This window comes from Nelusetta ayraudi, unplaced genomic scaffold (assembly GCF_046127955.1).
Source record: "Nelusetta ayraudi isolate G7.1 ecotype Tasmania unplaced genomic scaffold, CSIRO-AGI_Nayr_v1 ptg000056l, whole genome shotgun sequence".
Classification (NCBI taxonomy): Eukaryota; Metazoa; Chordata; class Actinopteri; order Tetraodontiformes; family Monacanthidae; genus Nelusetta; species Nelusetta ayraudi.
Window position 1 is genome coordinate 1,819,328 of NW_027466106.1, and position 17,315 is coordinate 1,836,642.

The 17,315-nt window shown below is 46.1% G+C and overlaps 2 protein-coding genes across 4 annotated transcripts in view; both read left to right on the top strand.

The window, feature by feature from the left end:
• Positions 1 to 9,243, top strand: part of adam12b (ADAM metallopeptidase domain 12b) — a 76,658-nt gene extending 67,415 nt beyond the window's left edge. For both annotated transcript variants that reach the window (XM_076038434.1, XM_076038435.1), the window contains exons 21-23: positions 680 to 937; positions 5,930 to 6,105; positions 6,866 to 9,243. In XM_076038434.1, coding sequence (XP_075894549.1) covers positions 680 to 937; positions 5,930 to 6,105; positions 6,866 to 6,893 — 462 coding nt within the window. In that variant the 3' untranslated portion in view covers positions 6,894 to 9,243. The remainder of the gene's footprint in view (positions 1 to 679; positions 938 to 5,929; positions 6,106 to 6,865) is intronic.
• Positions 9,244 to 10,382: 1,139 nt separating this feature from the next.
• On the top strand, positions 10,383 to 16,595 carry dhx32b (DEAH (Asp-Glu-Ala-His) box polypeptide 32b). 2 transcript variants are annotated; one of them, XM_076038437.1, is made up of 11 exons: positions 10,383 to 10,988; positions 11,091 to 11,284; positions 12,271 to 12,646; positions 12,721 to 12,966; positions 13,052 to 13,145; positions 13,230 to 13,379; positions 14,351 to 14,542; positions 14,639 to 14,779; positions 14,862 to 15,052; positions 15,624 to 15,814; positions 16,284 to 16,595. In XM_076038437.1, exons 1-11 carry the CDS (start codon positions 10,716 to 10,718, stop codon positions 16,438 to 16,440), a joined length of 2,205 nt encoding a protein of 734 aa, XP_075894552.1. In that variant the 5' UTR covers positions 10,383 to 10,715; the 3' UTR covers positions 16,441 to 16,595. The 2 variants fall into 2 exon arrangements, with proteins under 2 accessions (XP_075894552.1, XP_075894551.1); XM_076038436.1 differs by having other exon boundaries at positions 13,052 to 13,379.
• The last annotated feature ends 720 nt before the right edge of the window (positions 16,596 to 17,315 follow it).

Sequence of the window (17,315 nt, forward strand, 5' to 3'; positions counted from 1 at the left end):
GAAACAGGAAAAGCCCTGGGTTTTTTTTTGGCTGTGCTGGTGCTGCGACGCCGGAGTGTCTGCTGCAGCCAGAGCCTCTGCTGAGAGAACACATGACTCACATCAAGCTGCCATCACTGATAAAACCCCTCCTCTTTCTCCTCCTCTTCCTCTCCTCCCTCCTCCCCGCTCCTTGTCCTCTTCCACCTCCACCTCCTCCTCCTCTACCTCTTCTTCCTCCCCTTCCCCTCCCCCGCCACCTCCCACTCCTCTTATTCCCATCCCTCCTCCTCCTTATCCTTCTCTTCCTCCTCCTACCTTCTCCTCCACTTCTTCCTCTGTCTCATTTTCTTCCTCTTCCTCCTTCTCTTCCCTCCACCTCATCATTTCCCCCCTCCTCCTCCTCTACCTCTGCCACTCCCTCCCGCTCCTCTTCCTCCCTCTCCTACTCCTCCTCTTCTTCCTTCTCCTCCTTCTCTACCTCTGTCACTTTCTCCTCTACCTCCTCCTCTGCTTCCTCCTTCTCTCTCCCCTCTTCCTCCTCCTCCCCTACCTCTGCCATCTCCTCCCTCTCCTCCTCCACCTCACCACCCTTCTCCCGCTCCTCTGTCTCCTCCTCCACCTCCTCTTTCTCTTCCCCTTCCTCTCCTCTTTCCCTACCCCTCTTCTTGTTCCTCTTCCTCTACCTCCTCCTCCCCAGCCGTCTCTGCTCAGCGCCGAGCCCCTCCTGCCACCGCACAACTTCCACTCCCACAGCCTGCGCCGGCTGCCTCTCTACCAGCCACTGCACATCAGCCAACCGATGCCGGCGTCTCTGAACGTGGGCCAGCCCACCTTGCCGCCGCTGCCGGCCCACCGCAGGGCGCCACGGGCCCCCCTCGCCTCCCTCTCGCCGCCGCCGCGGGTGCAGGCCTTCCTCAGCCTGCCGCGACAGCAGCCGTCCTACATGCTCGACCAGGTGGGTGTGGAGAAACTCCTGTTTCCTGCTTCCTGTTTCCTCTCTGACTGGGATTTTGTATTCGAACATGAGCCCAAATTCTGGTTGGTCCGTCCAATGTCTTATGTGGTCGATATGACGTCAACCCTGAAAGGGTTACGTGAAAGCACATCCTTTGATGCCCCAAATAGCACTTGGTAAACCTAACTTCTATTCTGTGGATTTCTAATTATTTGGACTCTTGTGTTTGTTTGCACGGTATCATCTCGTTTTTATGACACAAGAAAAATGTATACATATTATGAACCTGCACTTTTTCTGTTCCTTTTCTATGTTACTTAAAAATCAACACAAATTGAAACGGTAAAATAAAGAGGAGAAGTGGATGCAGGCCAGCGTTTGTCACCTGTGATTAGACACACAAGCGTCCGCAAAGAGGCCGAAACTTGTGCGAGCGATTTGAACGGCTCGTACTAAAGTGTCTGCGGACGTGACGCGGTGGCTCAGCGCCAGAACATCGACTCCGAAATTCAATCCGTCCCGCAGCCTTTGACCCCCCCTGAACCGAGGCGTGCGTTCCTGCCGAGTCAGCGCTACTGGGACACTGCGGAGATGGTAGATCCATCGTTCCGCCGGATTAGGCAGCAGATTCCAAAATAAAGAAAAGAAGCCCCAGCGCTGCGGGGAGACTTGTTTTGGCCTGAGTTGATGGAGGAGACGGAGATCCAGGAAATGAAAAGTTTTCATGATTTTATTTATTTATTTATTTTTTCACCTCCCGCTCGGACGCGGCGAGAGCTGACGGCTGCGGCTCCTGCGCTGCCTCCATCGCCCCCCCGATGAAGTCCTAATAAAGCATTCCATATTTTGTATTCATGGGAGGCTGATGAATGTTACACAAAGTCTTAGCGATTTGCAGTCAGGGCCCCCATTTCTCCTCCACAATGCAACCGTGTACGGAATTGACGAGCTGAAAGGGTTTTTCTCTTCTTCTTTTGTCTTTTCAAATGATTTCATTCAGAGTCGATCGAAACGTGGTTGAGGAAAATTGTGAAATGATTGATTTGGAAGAGATAAAAGGTGAAAGAGGCCTTCGGTTTTCTTTTTTTCTGCACAAAACTTTTCTCGGCCGGCCTTCGAGGTTGACGAAAACAAACTGGCGCGTTTGCGCGCCTTGAAAATCGCACTGCGCTTTTCTTCAGGTTACTTTGCGCGTGTTGATGTCTATTTGTGCATTGCGAACCTCCGTGGCCCGCTTGTGCGTGAGCTTTAATGGGATGAACAGGAGACGGGTGAGGTCGGGTGACGACTCTTCCCTGCAGGAATCACCAGAACTGCAATATTATTGGTTAATGTCAAGGTGCTAAATGTTCGGTTTTATGTCACGATTTGCTTCGCCTCCGTGACGACCGTGAGAACTTACCGCCATCTAGTGGACGTAAAGCTCACCTGATATTGACTGTTATGTGATACCAATTGGTACGTTTTGATCTGTCACAAAATACCTTGAGTCATGAACTATATACAGGCCGTGGGTTCTTATGCGTTATCATGTAGATATAATTTGCCCACTGCTTTTTTTTTTCTTTTTCTTTTTTTTTTTTTTTTTTAGAAATATCAATACTTTTCTTGTTTACATCATAACCATCTGCAGTCTCTCTGCATGTGTTTTAATGGACTGTTTTGTTTTGGGTGAGTTTTTTTTTTTTTTCTTTTTGTTAATCCGTTTTCCGTAGAATAAAGAACGGTATTGCGGTATCTGTATTCATTCAAATGAGGCACAACATCATGATAATGATTAAAATGCGGGAGCTGAAAATGTTCAGCCTGTTTGGAAGGGGGGTAAAAATGACAAATTTCCCATCAGACACCTGCAAAGTCAGAGAATCTGGGGTTCGACTTTCCCGAAATGTTTTTTGTGGGATGGGAAGAGGGTTTAGAAAAATATCCACGTCTCCACCCAGACTGACATTTCTCAGGCGCTGCGGTGGGGGGGGTGGAGGGTTGGAAAGGTGCTTGTTCACACAGGGCTCATAGATCTTTTGCGAGGCTGCTCGGATGGAGCCATCCTTCACTGTGAGTTAAGACTCGCGAGCAGCGCCGAGACTTCCCGTTACAACGCGGGAATTTCTGCCAAGAACGCAGAATGCATGCGGGCGCCTGGCTGATTTATTAGAGTTTTTCTTTGTTTTGTTTTTTTTTGGGGGGGAGGTTTTGCCTTTAAACAGATGCATCTGTTCCCCCTTTGCGTCTTTGTTTCTCCTCTCCTCCAACTCTGTACGTTCCTTAAGTTCGTCCTCTCACAAAACTGCGCTCGGGTTCGCGCCGTGCAGCCTCTGGCGGTTCTGCGTTCGCTACCTGCACTTGATAATCGCACAAATTCGTCTAATTAGATCACAACCGTCCCTCCGCCCCCTTCCCAACTGTGTTTGTTTTGTAACCTTTCCCAGACTCCCGACGGACCCGAGCGGTATCCACGGGGGACTGCGGTGCCGTCAGTGTGTGTTGCTCGACTGGAGAGTCGCAGCTTTTCGCTCCCCACGGTGCACTTTTCGTTTTTAAGCTGCATCTGAACAGCCCTGGGCTCTTTGCTGCACTTTTTCTTAAAAAGTTTTTTTTTTTTTTTTTTTTTTTCCTTTTTTAACAAAACATTTTTCTATATGCGGCATAACTAATGAATCGCCCGTGTATCGTCAGTTCTCTTGGGAAATTCAGCTGTGAAGCTGCATCGCTGAAACTCCACTTCTTGAATCTTCCAGCGTCCATCTTGAAACACATCGAGACATTGGTTTGAAGCAGGGTATTTTTTTTTTTGATTGTTTGTTTGTTTCGACCATTGCACAATTATGGCGTTTGAGTTTTTCTTTTTGAAATTTCAATTGTGAAGCTGCAATCGCTGAAATTCCGGTCGTTGAATCTTCCAACATCCATCTTTAAAAGCATCAGGGCATTGGTCCGAAGCGTTTTCAGTCTGTCTAAGTGTCACCTGAACACACCTATTAGCTCGAGTGTGAAGCCTCGAGCCAAAGACACGGGGTGAACTCTTGTGTGTAACCGCGGCTGGACTTTCATTCACCAACAGTGATAGAAGTCAAATTGATTAGATTTTAGATCGCTGCTCTGATGCCACGGCTGCTTGGAGGGAGTTGTGAGCTGTTTTTGCCGTCTGCTTTCTGCTTTTTGTTTTTTTCCCATCTGCTTTCCCACCATAGAGGCAACTAAATCTCACACACTGGCCCTTTAAATACGAAACACAGTTTTTCAGTCTCCTTCCATCCTTTCAAGTTATTTTTTTTGAAAGCCTCCCCTTTCCAAACATTTTCCCTGGGCTCTTATTATGATGGATGTGTGAAATAAATCCAGTGGTTTTTGGGATTTGAACTCAATCTGGCACATCAGTCAGTTTACAGGACTACTTGCCCTTGGCAGGTTTTAAACGTCACATCTTCATTTATTGGTTATCGTTGACCTGCTTTGCGTTTGAACTGAAAGCAGACATTGAGTGAATTTATGCAATTTTGGATTTTTAACAAAATGATGCTATTTCTTAAGACTTAAGTTATCTTCTACACTTGTTAAGTTGTCCAACAGGATCAGGAGATCATTAGAAAGAACTTCGGACAGATGTGTGAACATGAGTTTCTACGTGCCGCTGTCGGACAAGCAGAGGACGCACGCTCCTGTTAAAGGAGGTCAGAGGTCAAATCTCTGTGTCGGCAAATAAATTGCATTTCACTCTCTGGCCCAGGTCGGTCAGAAGGGACTTTCCCTCGACTTTTTTTTCCTTCCAGTCAATCGCGCTGTTGTACGGAATCCCAGATTTAGAATATCAGACAGATTTACTTTCACTGGAACCGGGAGAGGTTAAAAAAAAAAGTCCCAGGACAGGACGGCAGTTCTGCGCAAATGTGCTGATGTGTGTTTCCCGTCCTTTGGGTCACACTGCAAAGAACGAACACAGACACACACACAAAGGTTTTATCTGTGTGTGTGTGTGTGTGTGTGTGTGTGTGTGCCTATTAATGCACCAGCTGCAGAAATTTTCAATTTTTTTTTTCCAAAGTCTGATCTGTGCCTGATGTGGAAAACTTTCTATTTCTACGTCTGCATGTGCACTTTATGTCGACTCACTCATTTTATGTGTGTGTTTGTGCGCGCGCTTGTGAGTGAGTGAGTGAGTCAGATGCAGGGAGGTTTTTTGCAAATGTGATGGCAGATGTTTATCACTTCCTCGCCTCCTCGCTGTAGATTAGTAACACATGATGGCACCTCAGTGCAGATAAGAGCCTGCGCTCACTTACACAGCACCACTGTGGAGAAGGTGGAGGAGGGGGGTGGCCTGCACGGGAATTCTGGCACAGCTCTGATAGCACAGCGCCCTCTAGTGGAGTGAAACTGTTTCAATCAGTTTGTTGAAATTCATACAGACCTAAATGGGGTAAAATTAATTGTTGTTTTTTTTAAAGGACGTTTCACCCCAAAACAAAAAAATGTGTTAGTCTGTAAGGATTGGCTGATGTGGACTTAAAGGTCCAGTGTGTAATATTTGGCCTGATTTACGATTTTTATAATGGTAAAATATACTGCCCATGAATACATCGATTGAAGTGTATAATAGCAGTAGAATAAAAGTATTTTGGTTTTCCTATATAAGAGTATAAATTGAGCAATAAGGGTTTTGCTCCCAGTTAGCTGCCATCTTGCACAACTATATATTTCTAAGGAAGCCATGTGTGGACAATCCAGCTGCATGACAACACGTTTCGTAATTAAAGTGGCTGCTCATGTCCTCAAGTAATCCAACGAAGAAGAAGGTGGATGAGGTATCCAGGTTTGTGTGCCACTGTAGTTCCCTGGCAAGCTCAGGTGAGGGAGAGGCTGACGCTGAGCGCTGCAATTGAAAATGTAACCACTTGACGTCGCTGTTTCTTCTTCAGAACCTCGAAATACTACACGCTTCACCTTCGACGGAACTAATTCCCCTCCCCGTGGTTTTATTTTTTCTCCCTTCAGGACTTTGACAAACCCAGTCCGCCCCAGAAACCGCTCCCCGCTGACCCGCTAGGGAGGGGCTCGCGGCTGGGTCGCAGCGTCGCGCCAGCAGGGGTCCACGTCCCCAGCATCGGACCCCGACCGATACCGATCCCCACCGTGCCCAGACCTCCACCCACCATCCCTCTACCCAGCAGGTGGGGGCAGCAGGAATTCTGAAGAGCTCTGGCTTTACAAAAAGATTATCTCTGTTAGACCCACTTTTAGAAATTCTTGTAGAAAAAGATGTTTTTCTACAAAAAAAATAGACCCCCCCCACCCCCCGATGTTTCCTTTCCAATTATTTGGTTTTATTTCCTTTATGCTTCAGAGTAACCTTGAACAGCAGCTGGATCACTGATATTTCAATACTGAGACCTCTTGCAACATCTTGTCAATAAAAAAGTGTTTTCGACTGATAAAAGCTTTCCGAAAAAGAAATTCTTTTTCACCATCAATCCGCTTCCTTTTTAGTTTAGAAGGAAGAGTGATTGACGCTTGTGTTGCTGAAAAGCCACAGGTGAAGACTTGGGGAAAAAAACAGGATTTGACGATGATCTGATGAAGGATTTTGTTAAGCAGCTCCTCGCCAACCCGAAGTCTCGAGCTGCTCCTTCCTGCGTTAACTAGCAAAAGTATTGGTCCGTTTAAATTTGATGGACAGATTCTTTACCTTCCAATTTTTGCCCCACAGACAAACGTTTTCTGTGGGCTCTTTCAAGCATGGACGTCAGATTAATCCAAAGAATTTTACGGCTCTCTGGAGTCTGACGCTAAAAGCTGGCAGCGACTAATTAAAGAATTATTGCATTACTTTTTGCATTTACCATCTCTCCCATTGAATCTCCCGTTAGCTCAATGTCACTAATAACCTCACCATCTCTCTCTCGCTCTCTCCTTTTCTGTGTCGTCCTGCAGACCACCAAAGATACAGAAGGACTGCTGAGCGTCACGGACGAGGGGACCCCGCCGCCGACAGTCGGGGGAGGGGGAACCTGATTTCTTGATTTGCACTAAAAAAAACAAAAAATGAAGCTCTGCGTGAACTTTTTGAGGAAGAGTCGCAGACGTTTCTCATGATATAAAAAGGGGCTAACATTACACCTCAGTGCTACGCCTCTCACAGGTGCTTTGTTTGTCCTCGCTCAGGTACCAATGAACTATTTATTTAAGTATTTAACTGGCATCGTAGCAGCACGTGTGCACCGACGGCTCGGACCAAGAGCGGAGCGAGAGTCCACCTGAGACGAGAAAGAAACTTTCTTTTGATTCCTTCAAGAATTTTATACTTTTTTGTCTCCAAAACGTGAAATGTTCTTTTTATATATATATATATACATATATATATATATATAAATATATATACACACACACACACAATTAGTGAAGTTGCTGGATTATTGGAGCAACAAAATGCTTTGTGTTTGTTTTGTGGCTTTGTGTTCATTTTTTTTTTTCCTTGTTTCTGGCTCTCGGCTTAATATTTAAAGGGAAACGGAGCACAACTCGGCAAGTTGTTTTTGTAGCTTACAGATCTGAAAAAAACATGATTAAATTTTTTTGTCATTCATCTCACCCCAAGGTGCTACATTTTTTTTACTTTTCATTGTTTTGTTTTTTCTTTTTTTTTAATCATCGTTATTATTATTATTATTTTCAACTTGACGATTCAAAAACATTCCTGATCACCTCATTTTAGGGTCTATTAATCAGTATGCTTCATTTCTTTTCTTTTCATGTCGGCTATAAAAGAAAGATTTTCATTTCCACAGAACGCAGTCCGTTTGATTTGTAAACAGCATTTAGAATATTTGGAGACCGCTAAAATTGCTGTTGTATTATTTCGTTCCATCCGACCGGCTCTGTACAAATCAAATAGATTGTGTTCAGTGGGAATAGAGATCTTTTAAAATGGAAAAGAAAAAAAGAAAAAAAAAGACACACAGAATGATATAATAATATTAATAATACTGTTGCTATACACTGCACACAACCTGAGGGATTCCTGCACTTTCTAGGTAGAAGCTCGTACTGCAGGAACAGTATGACAGACAGTATTAGTGGGCGGGAAGCCGTTGATGTGTTCCGAATGCAGTATTGCTTGAAGGCAGTAAGCGGCCCACAACTACAGTAGTTAGGTAAAGTCCAAATCAAAAGTATTCTGTCGTCACCTCTTGATGTTCCGGCTGCAGAGTCGCCTAATTACACCGATCACTGAAGGTCTGGGCTATTCACCTTTTCTACTACTCCTGTTCATTGTGATGTTAATATTTTTGAAGTCATGACACCAAAGCGACTCGCAGCTAAAAGGTCACATGAAGAGATACTGAGACATGGACAGTTTTGGGGTCGAGGTCCATCCACCGCTACTGAAAGGCAGAAATGACCATAGTATTTCCGCAACTTTAATGCTATGTGTTCATTGGAATAACTCTGTATTTGGACTTTCACCCCACCCCAAAAGTCAATTTTCCCCCCATTTTTCAGCCAGTTTTGTGCGTCCAAGAAACTTCAACAACACCAGGTCACCCAGCATTGTGTTTGTGTTTGTATTTGTGCTCGCTTTGAGCTTTGAGCGCACAAGTCGACAAGAATGACTTCAGCACTGTGAGCATTTTCTTTATCTCCTCCTCGGCTCCAACAAAATGTTTTTCTCTGCCTCTTTCCCGTCCCTTTTGGACCCAGATAACATTCCGTTTCAACTTTGCCTGTTTTTTTATGGGGGGGAAGGGTTGCTGCCGAACTCTGATTCACACTCTAAATACAACATCAATTATCAACTTGAGAGCGTTGTGCTGCACTTTGATTAGGGCTTCTTTTCTTTTTCTTATGCTTTTTAATTCTCTTCCCTTGATGTTGTTTGTCGGTAACTTTTTTTTTTTTTTTTTTTTTTTTTAGCAAGGAGGGATTCAAACTCCCCAGCGCCTTCTTCCTTTTGTGTGTGTCTCTCGGTGTTTCGCACTCACACTTTTGTCCAAATGCAGTGGCTCGTCTCCTCACCGCAGCACAGCGATTGAAGTCGCGCACATGTTTGTGTTTGAATGCTGCTTTTTTATCTTGTGTTGAAAGTGCTCGACCGTCGGTCACCCCCGTCCCCAGTGGAAGGTGTTTGCCGTGTCTATTGGTTGATAAATGTTTATTTCTGTGTAAAAGTCAAACATGTATTGTGTTCATTTGCATAAAGGTAATTTGTTTTAAAAAAGAAAAACACCCACACAGTTGTAGAGTGTAAATATCCTCTGTTGGTTATTGTCTCTTTTTAATTTGTTTTTGAGAAATACACTGCTATAAAACTGCTTTGAGTCCCATTTTCTCTGAAAGGTGCAGATACTTGGATTAATGCTCTTTGAACTCAAAAACCACAGAAGAAAAACACATTCACTGGGATATTAGTGTTTTATCCTCTAATCACAAAGGAAACAGCAAAGCACAGCAAAACAAACCTCTTACAAATAACCAACAGTCAAAGGTTTTAGTTTTGTTTGTTGTTGTTTTTACTCACCCTTAAAAAAAAAATAGCACAACCTTTTTCATTTCAATAAAAACACTCCAACCATTTTTAAGCCGCCAGTATTTGACCCAGTGTCTGTGCACAAACCTCTGTTTTAAGCTTCGCAATGGCCCAGAATGGTTGTCCTACACTGCCCCCTGTCAGACAACAACTGCCATTACAGAATTAAACGACTTCCCGCTACTTTTTCACCTGGTTTTCCTCGTGTTTCAAGGCCGAAAACAGCTGATTTCTCAAGCTAAAGTAGCTATATGCTAAAGTTAATCTACTTCGACACAGGTATGTATTCGTATCGCATCTTTTTCACTGCTACTGTTTCAACTGCAACAAAATGAGTAGACCACATGAAATACAGTGTCCTTATGGAACACAGTAAGTTTTAAGATTTTAGTCGACATTTAACAGTAACATTTAACTTTACATTTGAGTGACTATGACATGAAAGTGTTAACCTGCTAAAATCCTGTTAGGTGACGCAGTGACCGCGCTAGTTTTAAATAAGACTTGTGACACGAAGGCTAATGAGAAGCTAATGTTGTCAAGAAAAGAAGTTGGTTTTATAAATAAGCTACACATAAATGTATGTAAAACAAAGAAGTGGAGGACAAGTTTTGAATCACTTGGCTGTGCCATTATGAGTTATATATTTTAATAGTGATAATCCTTTTTGGAAACTTAATTTTCTTTTTCCTTTTGTTTTTTTCATTATTCTATAATTCATAAGCTATTGACTGATGTTGTTGAAGCTAAACAGCACCGACAAAACTTCTCATTGTTTAGATTAATAATTAGGTTTGTTTTTCCTAAATCCTCAACTTGTGAGATGATTTTTTTTTTTTTAACTAAAAGACTGTGCGTCTTGTTTTTTAGTTTGAGCTGAGCTGCCCTCATTGTAAACACCAGAATCTGACCCTCCACTCCCCCAGCAGTGTGTGTGTGTGTGTGTGTGTGTGTGTGTGTGTGTGTGTGTGTGTGTGTGTGTGTGTGTGTGTGTGTGTGTGTGTGTGTGTGCGTGCGCAAGTGTGTGTGTGTGTGTGTGTGTGTATCATCTGTTGATGACCGCGCTTCTGTGGGATTAGTGGCCACATGACAGCGCCGAGCTGGCCGCCTGCAGTGAGCCTTTCATTCAGCTTCACTTGCAGAGACCCTCTGTGTGTGTCGGCCAACAGTTCCCCTAAGAGCCGCAGGTTTTCTCATCTCAACTTCTGTGGATTCCCTTAAATGGTCTGAAGCTAACAAGCTGCCGGACTGGTCACGATGGAGCAAGGCGATGAAAGTTTGTCTGCGGGACTGGACTGTTCAGAGGGACCAGCAGAGCCGGGGGCTGCGAGCGGGGGAGACAAAGACTATGACGACATCTTGGAGCTGAATCAGTTTGACGGACTGCCCTACTCCTCCAGGTTCTACACGCTGCTGAGGGAGAGGAAGGAGCTGCCTGTGTGGAAAGCCAAACGTGAATTCATGGACACTCTGGCCAAAGAGCAGTTTGTCAATGTCAGCGGCTCGGCTCGGACTGGAAGGAGTTCTCAGGTGGGGATGAAGTGGAGGGGAAAAGCATCACTTCTGATAACAGCCTCCCGTCGCCTCACCAGGGGCACAACCTGCTGACCTTACTTGTGTTTTTTGCCACAGATCCCCCAGTGGTGCGCTGAGCACTGCCTATCCGTCCACTTCCAGCATGGCATGGTGGTCTGCAGCCAGACCCTCGCTCAGCAGGCGGTGGACCTCGCCCTGAGGGTGGCAGACGAGATGGACGTCAACATTGGCCACGAGGTTGGGTACAGCATTCCACTGGAGACGTGTTGCACCGGCGAAACAATTCTGAGGTACGTCACTACGTTCAAACCAGACGCACATGGCTAAAATCACACAGCCTCTTTTTTCCTGCCCTCAAGACACAGAGGACAACAAAAGGCTTTAGAGGGGCTCTTTTCAGGGGGGAGCTTCTCCACAGCTGCAGGCTCCTCTGTCCGCCCATATGTCACAATCCTGCATTTGGGTCCCTCGTAAGTCAGCCTGGGAACAATGGGAAATGAGCGCATTGCGTGGGGAGGGGGTTACAACCAGCAGGAAGGCAGGAACGTGGGAGAGGATCTGCCTCCCGTACTAATGGTCAGAGTAAATCACACCAAGAGGGCCAAAGCTGAGTGGTGCTTATTAAGGCCCCATTCTTGAGTGTGTTGGATGGGTTTCCTGGAAGGAGTTTAAAGCCTCAGTTCTGTGATGAAGCAAATTCTGAGGAGTTGTTTTTTTGGATGTTGTGAACATCATGTGCATCGAGTGCCTCTTTGCGCTATTCCGAGACGCGACATAGATTGTTTTCCCGAGACCAGACCAGACCAGTCTGCTCGAACTTCCATTTTTTCCTGGAAATTCATCCAAACGGCTACAACTCCAGGCCTCCTGTTTACCACACTGGCCGTGAGGCTCCATGATGTTTGCCTCAGTTCTTGGAGATTTCCATTTGGGGAAAATTATTAACTCGTCCACAAAGAAAAGACTTCAGTACCCTTTATCCTTCTTCCTACCATCCGGTAGGATTGGATTAAATTAAATAAGCCGCTAAATGCTAGTCTCATTAGTAGCAGCTTAGCCCTGTCCTTTCCTGTATTTGTTTCTTTGTTATTAACCACTGGTCCCATTCTTTCTGGTCTTGTTGCAAATCAAAGGAAGTCAAAATCAGTTTGGAAGCTGATTAGAAGTGCTCTCCATAGAGAGCCGGCAAGAGGGATGAACAATGTTTGGTAATTTAAGGTAATTCTTGCAAACAAATATTCCATATTTAAATTTTTTCCTCCCTTTTGGACTCCAGGTACTCTACAGATGAGGTTCTACTCAGAGAGATAATGTCCGACCCCTTCCTCGAGTGCTACGGCGTCATCGTGGTGGACCAGGCCCACCAGAGGACCGTGGCCACCGACGTTTTCCTGGGGCTGCTGAAAGACATCGCCCTGCAGAGGCCGGACCTCCGCATCGTCCTCCTGACGGCGGCCGAGGCTGAACCCAAACAGCTGTCTCACTTTACTGGCTCGCCGATGCCCCAGATCCAGCTGGAGAGCCCGACAGCTGGGGAGGTGGTGCACAGCAGCACGGCCGACGGATACTTCTGCTCTGCCTTGCGTCTGGTGCTGGAGATCCACCGCTGCGAAGAGGACGGAGATGTGGTTGTGTTTCTGGTGACCAAACAGGTAAAATTTCACGACTGATGGAGAGTGAAGAAATGTCTTAAATCTTTTTGACTGAGTCCATCTCATTTTAACAGGAGATCGATCTGGCCTGTGAGCTCCTGCTTCTTGAGGGTCGCGGCTTGGACCCCGGCCTGGGCGAGCTTGTGCCCGTTGCCGCGCACCCTGGACAGGCTCGTAATGTACAGATCCTGGGGGAGGAGGAGACAGAGCACAGAAGAAAAAGAAGGAGAGTTTTCCTGACTTCCAGCCCGAACGAGGACTTTTTCTGGGCCGTCGGCTCCATCGGCTTCATCATCGACGCCGGCCTCGAAAAGAGAAATGCAAGTTTCTCCTGAGGTGTCTCTAAAGGTTCCAGCAATATGCACAACATTGAACTGCTGTCAACTAATGATGATGCTGTTACAGGTTTACAACCCCAGGATCAGAACCGACTCTGTCACCATCCAGCCAATCAGCAAAGGCCAAGCCAGGAGCCGCCGACAGCTGACGGCTGCAACAGGTGAGCCACCGAATCAAAGACCTTGTGTCCCTCTGTGTGTGTTTCTATTTTGTGTAAACTCTGTCTTTCTTCTCGGACACGCAGGCAAGTGTTTCTGTCTGTACCCGGAGGACAGACCACTTCCTGCCGAGCCGCGGCCGCATATCGTGGACTCGGACATCACTTCCACCGTGCTCTTCCTCAAGAGGATGGAGATCGCCGGCCTCCGCCGCTGCGACTTCGCGGACAGGCCAGGTGGGGGCGGCGTGCACACTCGTCCCGCACTGATTCGATGAGTCACCGGCTGGATTCTGGTGCCGAGTCTGTCCGTTTCCCCTTTTTGGGCCGGTGGACAGGACCTTTTGTTGTCGGTGGGCGGCGAGCCGTGCCTCATGTGCGCTGACAGCTGACCTGCTTCCACGAGCCTCTGTTCCACCCACATTTGTTCAGCCACAAACACACAAACGCACACACACACAGTCTCCTTCTTTCACACACACACACACACAAGCACATGGCCAAATCCTGATTAGTCAATTTGAGCATGAAAATTTTGTTGCCTTGTGTCTGAGGCTCGGCGCGAATATCAAGGCTACATTTTCAGCCAAAAAAAAAAACCCTATGAAATCAAATTTGTTCTTTTGAAAGCCTTTTTGTATTATTTTTCTGCATAGCGATGCACGGCAGATGTTACAGAGGATTATAAATTCCTAATCTTCTGCTGGCTTTTCACTGTCAGTGTGCCCAGCAGGGGGTGAGGGTACAGCAGCGGGATTGTCTCAGTGGGTCACCATTTGGCATTTACAGTTGTGGCAGCGGGAAGGCAAAAAAAAAAAAATAACGATGATATTAATCCGCAACTGTTTTTCTGTTTTGTTAAAGGTTATTTCTGCATAATTAAAAATATTCCCCTTTAAAATATACATGCTTGTCTGAGTTTTGGGTTTTGTTGCTGTTTCGCCCAAACTATAGAGAGTCAGGTGACGTCAAAAAAAACAGTACGCAGACAGGTTATAGTCTGTATGGTTCATTTTTTTTCACATTTGAGGATACGGCCACCAAATGCTTCCACTGTATCAGTATTGGCTTCAATTCTTCCTCGATCATGAAACTCCAGGATAATTACGAGAATTCCACAATGTCAACCGACCCCCCCAGTGACGTGGCGGAGGGTTGACGGGTAAAAAGAAGCCTCTGAAGAGCTCTTTCTCGTCTTTCCACTTCAGACCCCGCGGCTCTGATGCAGGCCCTGGAGGAGCTGGACTACCTGGCCGCTCTGGATAACGAGGGGAACCTGTCCGAGATGGGCATCATCATGTCCGAGTTCCCCCTGGAGCCCCAGATGTCCAAGACACTGCTGGCCTCCTGCGAGTACGACTGCGTCAGCGAGGTGGTCATCATCGCCGCCATGCTGACAGGTAACAGCGCCCTCCCGACATTTGCACACACATTCGGATGGATGTATTTTGGACCCATTTGGGACTTTATTGTGTGTTTTTCTTTTTTTTTTTCAGCTCCGTCCTGTTTCCTGGTTCCTCCCGCCGACCTGAAACCGGAGGCCACCCAGTGCCACGTGAAGTTCCAGCACCCAGAGGGCGACCACTTCACCCTCATCAACATCTACAAGGCCTTCAAACAGTGCCAACGGGACCCACGTGAGTTCCGAGAGCGTTGCCGACAAACAGCCTCCCCTCCGCCATCTCTGACCTCTGCTTCTTCTCCCCGAACTCTTGTCAGACTGCAATGTGGCCGAGTGGTGCCAGGACCTCCACCTGGACCTTGCTGCCCTGCTGACGGCCGACGCCCTCCACGCTCAGCTCACCGACACCTTGAAGAGGATCGAGATGCCCGTCTCCATGCCCGCCTTCGGTTCCCGCGGCAACAGCCTCAACATCAAGAAAGCCCTGCTGGCAGGTTTCTTCATGCAGGTCAGACGATTTTCCTTCTTTGTGTAAATACTTTGAGCCACACTCATTTCACCCTCCCTCTCCCAAGCTTGCCGGTGAACTACGGTGGCCTGCGAACACAAACCTGGTGCCTCGTCAACCTTCTTCTTAGTTGGTTTATTTAGGACGCAAGCGTTCACCACAAATCGAGGCAGCTAGATTGTCCACACCGGGCTTCCTTAGAAATATGGCGGTGCAAGATGGCATCTAACAAGGAGAAAGACTCTTGCTTGATGTATATTCTTATATATATGAGAACCGTTCTAAGGGTAGGAAAACCAAATTGTTTTTTATGTACTGCAAGTACACACTTTTATTGATGTATTATGGGCAATACATTAAGCTTTCATCAATATAAAAATAATAAATCAGGCCAAATATAACACACTGGACCTTTAACTGCTCGTTTCTACTCATATTAGTCTTTTCCTTTTTAACATCAAGAATGGTGTTTTTTGAACTTTAGCTGAATACAAACCTTTTTTTTTTAAGGAAAGAATCAGATAACATATAAAAATCATCCACTCATGTGTGTGCGTGTGTGTCCCCTCAGGTGGCGCGGGACGTGGACGGCGCAGGGAACTACCTCATCCTCACCCACAAGCACGTGGCTCAGCTGCACCCTCAGTCCGCCTACGGGGCCAAGAGCAGCAAGCTGGGCCTGCCGGAGTGGCTGCTGTTCCACCGCCACTCCTTCTCCGAGGACAACTGCCTCCGGACCGTCACGCACATCACCGCCAAGCAGTAAGTCCGCCATGTGTTTTTGCGTACCGTCGCCCCACAGCCTCACATGCTCGGAGGTAATCAGCCGAAACATTCCCAGTCCCTTTTGGAGCAGAAGTAAAGCTCGTCCTTCAGAGACCGACCCCCCCCCCCCCCTCTCTTCCCCTGCTGATGTGAAAGGGGGTGAGGAGGGAGAGTGGAGCGTTACATAATCCTGCCCATAAATATCAGCTGGGCGGTGGGCAGGATTATGGGCTGCGCTGGTCCATTTCAATCTGGAGCTGCAACTTAACGGATGAAGACAAAAGCTGCGCAGCCTCTTAGCAGCAGTCTTTTCTTCCTCTCGGCCTGAAATCTGAATTGCCTCAAGTCATTTTGAGGGGTGGGTCTATCAGCTTTCAAACACAAAGATAGAAAAAATAGAAACGGATTGGATTTCGGATGTGAACCTTTTTTTCTGTTGCTTCCACTGACACTTGTCCCGGTTCAGGTTCATCCAAATGGCGCCGCAGTATTTCTTCTACAACCTGCCGGCGAGCGAGAGCAAAGACGTCCTGCAATGCATTCTGAGCCAGGGAGCCCCTCGCTGCCGCGAGGAGGAACCTCCGCTGGAGGATCAGACTCACGATCGCTGCGTCATCCAGTGACCTTCTGACCCCCGCTGGTCCCCAGAGTGGTGAGGGAACTACAAAGTTGGCCCATCGTTGGCAACTACACTGCGCACAGGAGCAGGTTGTCTGCTCAAGGACTCTACGCTGGCCAATTATTTTTTATGTTCTTCACCTTCGGCGATTCTTTCTAAGTGTTTTATTTGTATTTTATTCTCGTCAGATCAATAGTTGAATGATTTCTTTTAAACTTTTATTTTAAAATCATCTTGTCCTCAATCAACGTCTTGCAATCAGCTTCTTCATCAGCCTGATTGTGTGAGGGTGCAGCCTGATTGTTGAAGTGCCGGCGCATTTTTTTTTCCAACTTTTTTTTTTTTTTTTTTTTTTGGGCTCCACCTGGCTTGAACAAAAGAGGATTAGGGCAACAGCAAGAGAAAAAAAAATATTACAGAAAGGAGATTTTTATTTAAGTTTTCATTTTGAGTTCTAAATTGAAATTTCGTGGAAAAAAGCTGATATAAAAAAGACGAAATTTAGTTAATAAAGTCGGCGTTAAAAAAAAGGCTAAATTTCGTGAATAAAGTCAAAATTTTGAGAATAAAGTAGATGTTTAAAAAAAAAAAAAAAATCTCGAAATTTCAACTTATTCTCAAATTGGTAACTTGGAAAAAAAAATTCTACCTTAATTTTTTTCTCTTCTTGTGGCCCTAATCGTCTGTGGGCTTGTCAAATGTACTAAAAATGCACTGAAAAACATTTTTTCCTTTTTGCCCATCTGTGGAGGTCTGTCTGTCTGGTCAGTCCAGAGAGGATTTGTCGCAGATCTTTGTTGGGCTGGTTCTCCTAATCAACTTCAGTTTGGGCTTTACCTTTTCAAAGACAAACCAATTGCACATTAAAGAGCCCTTAGT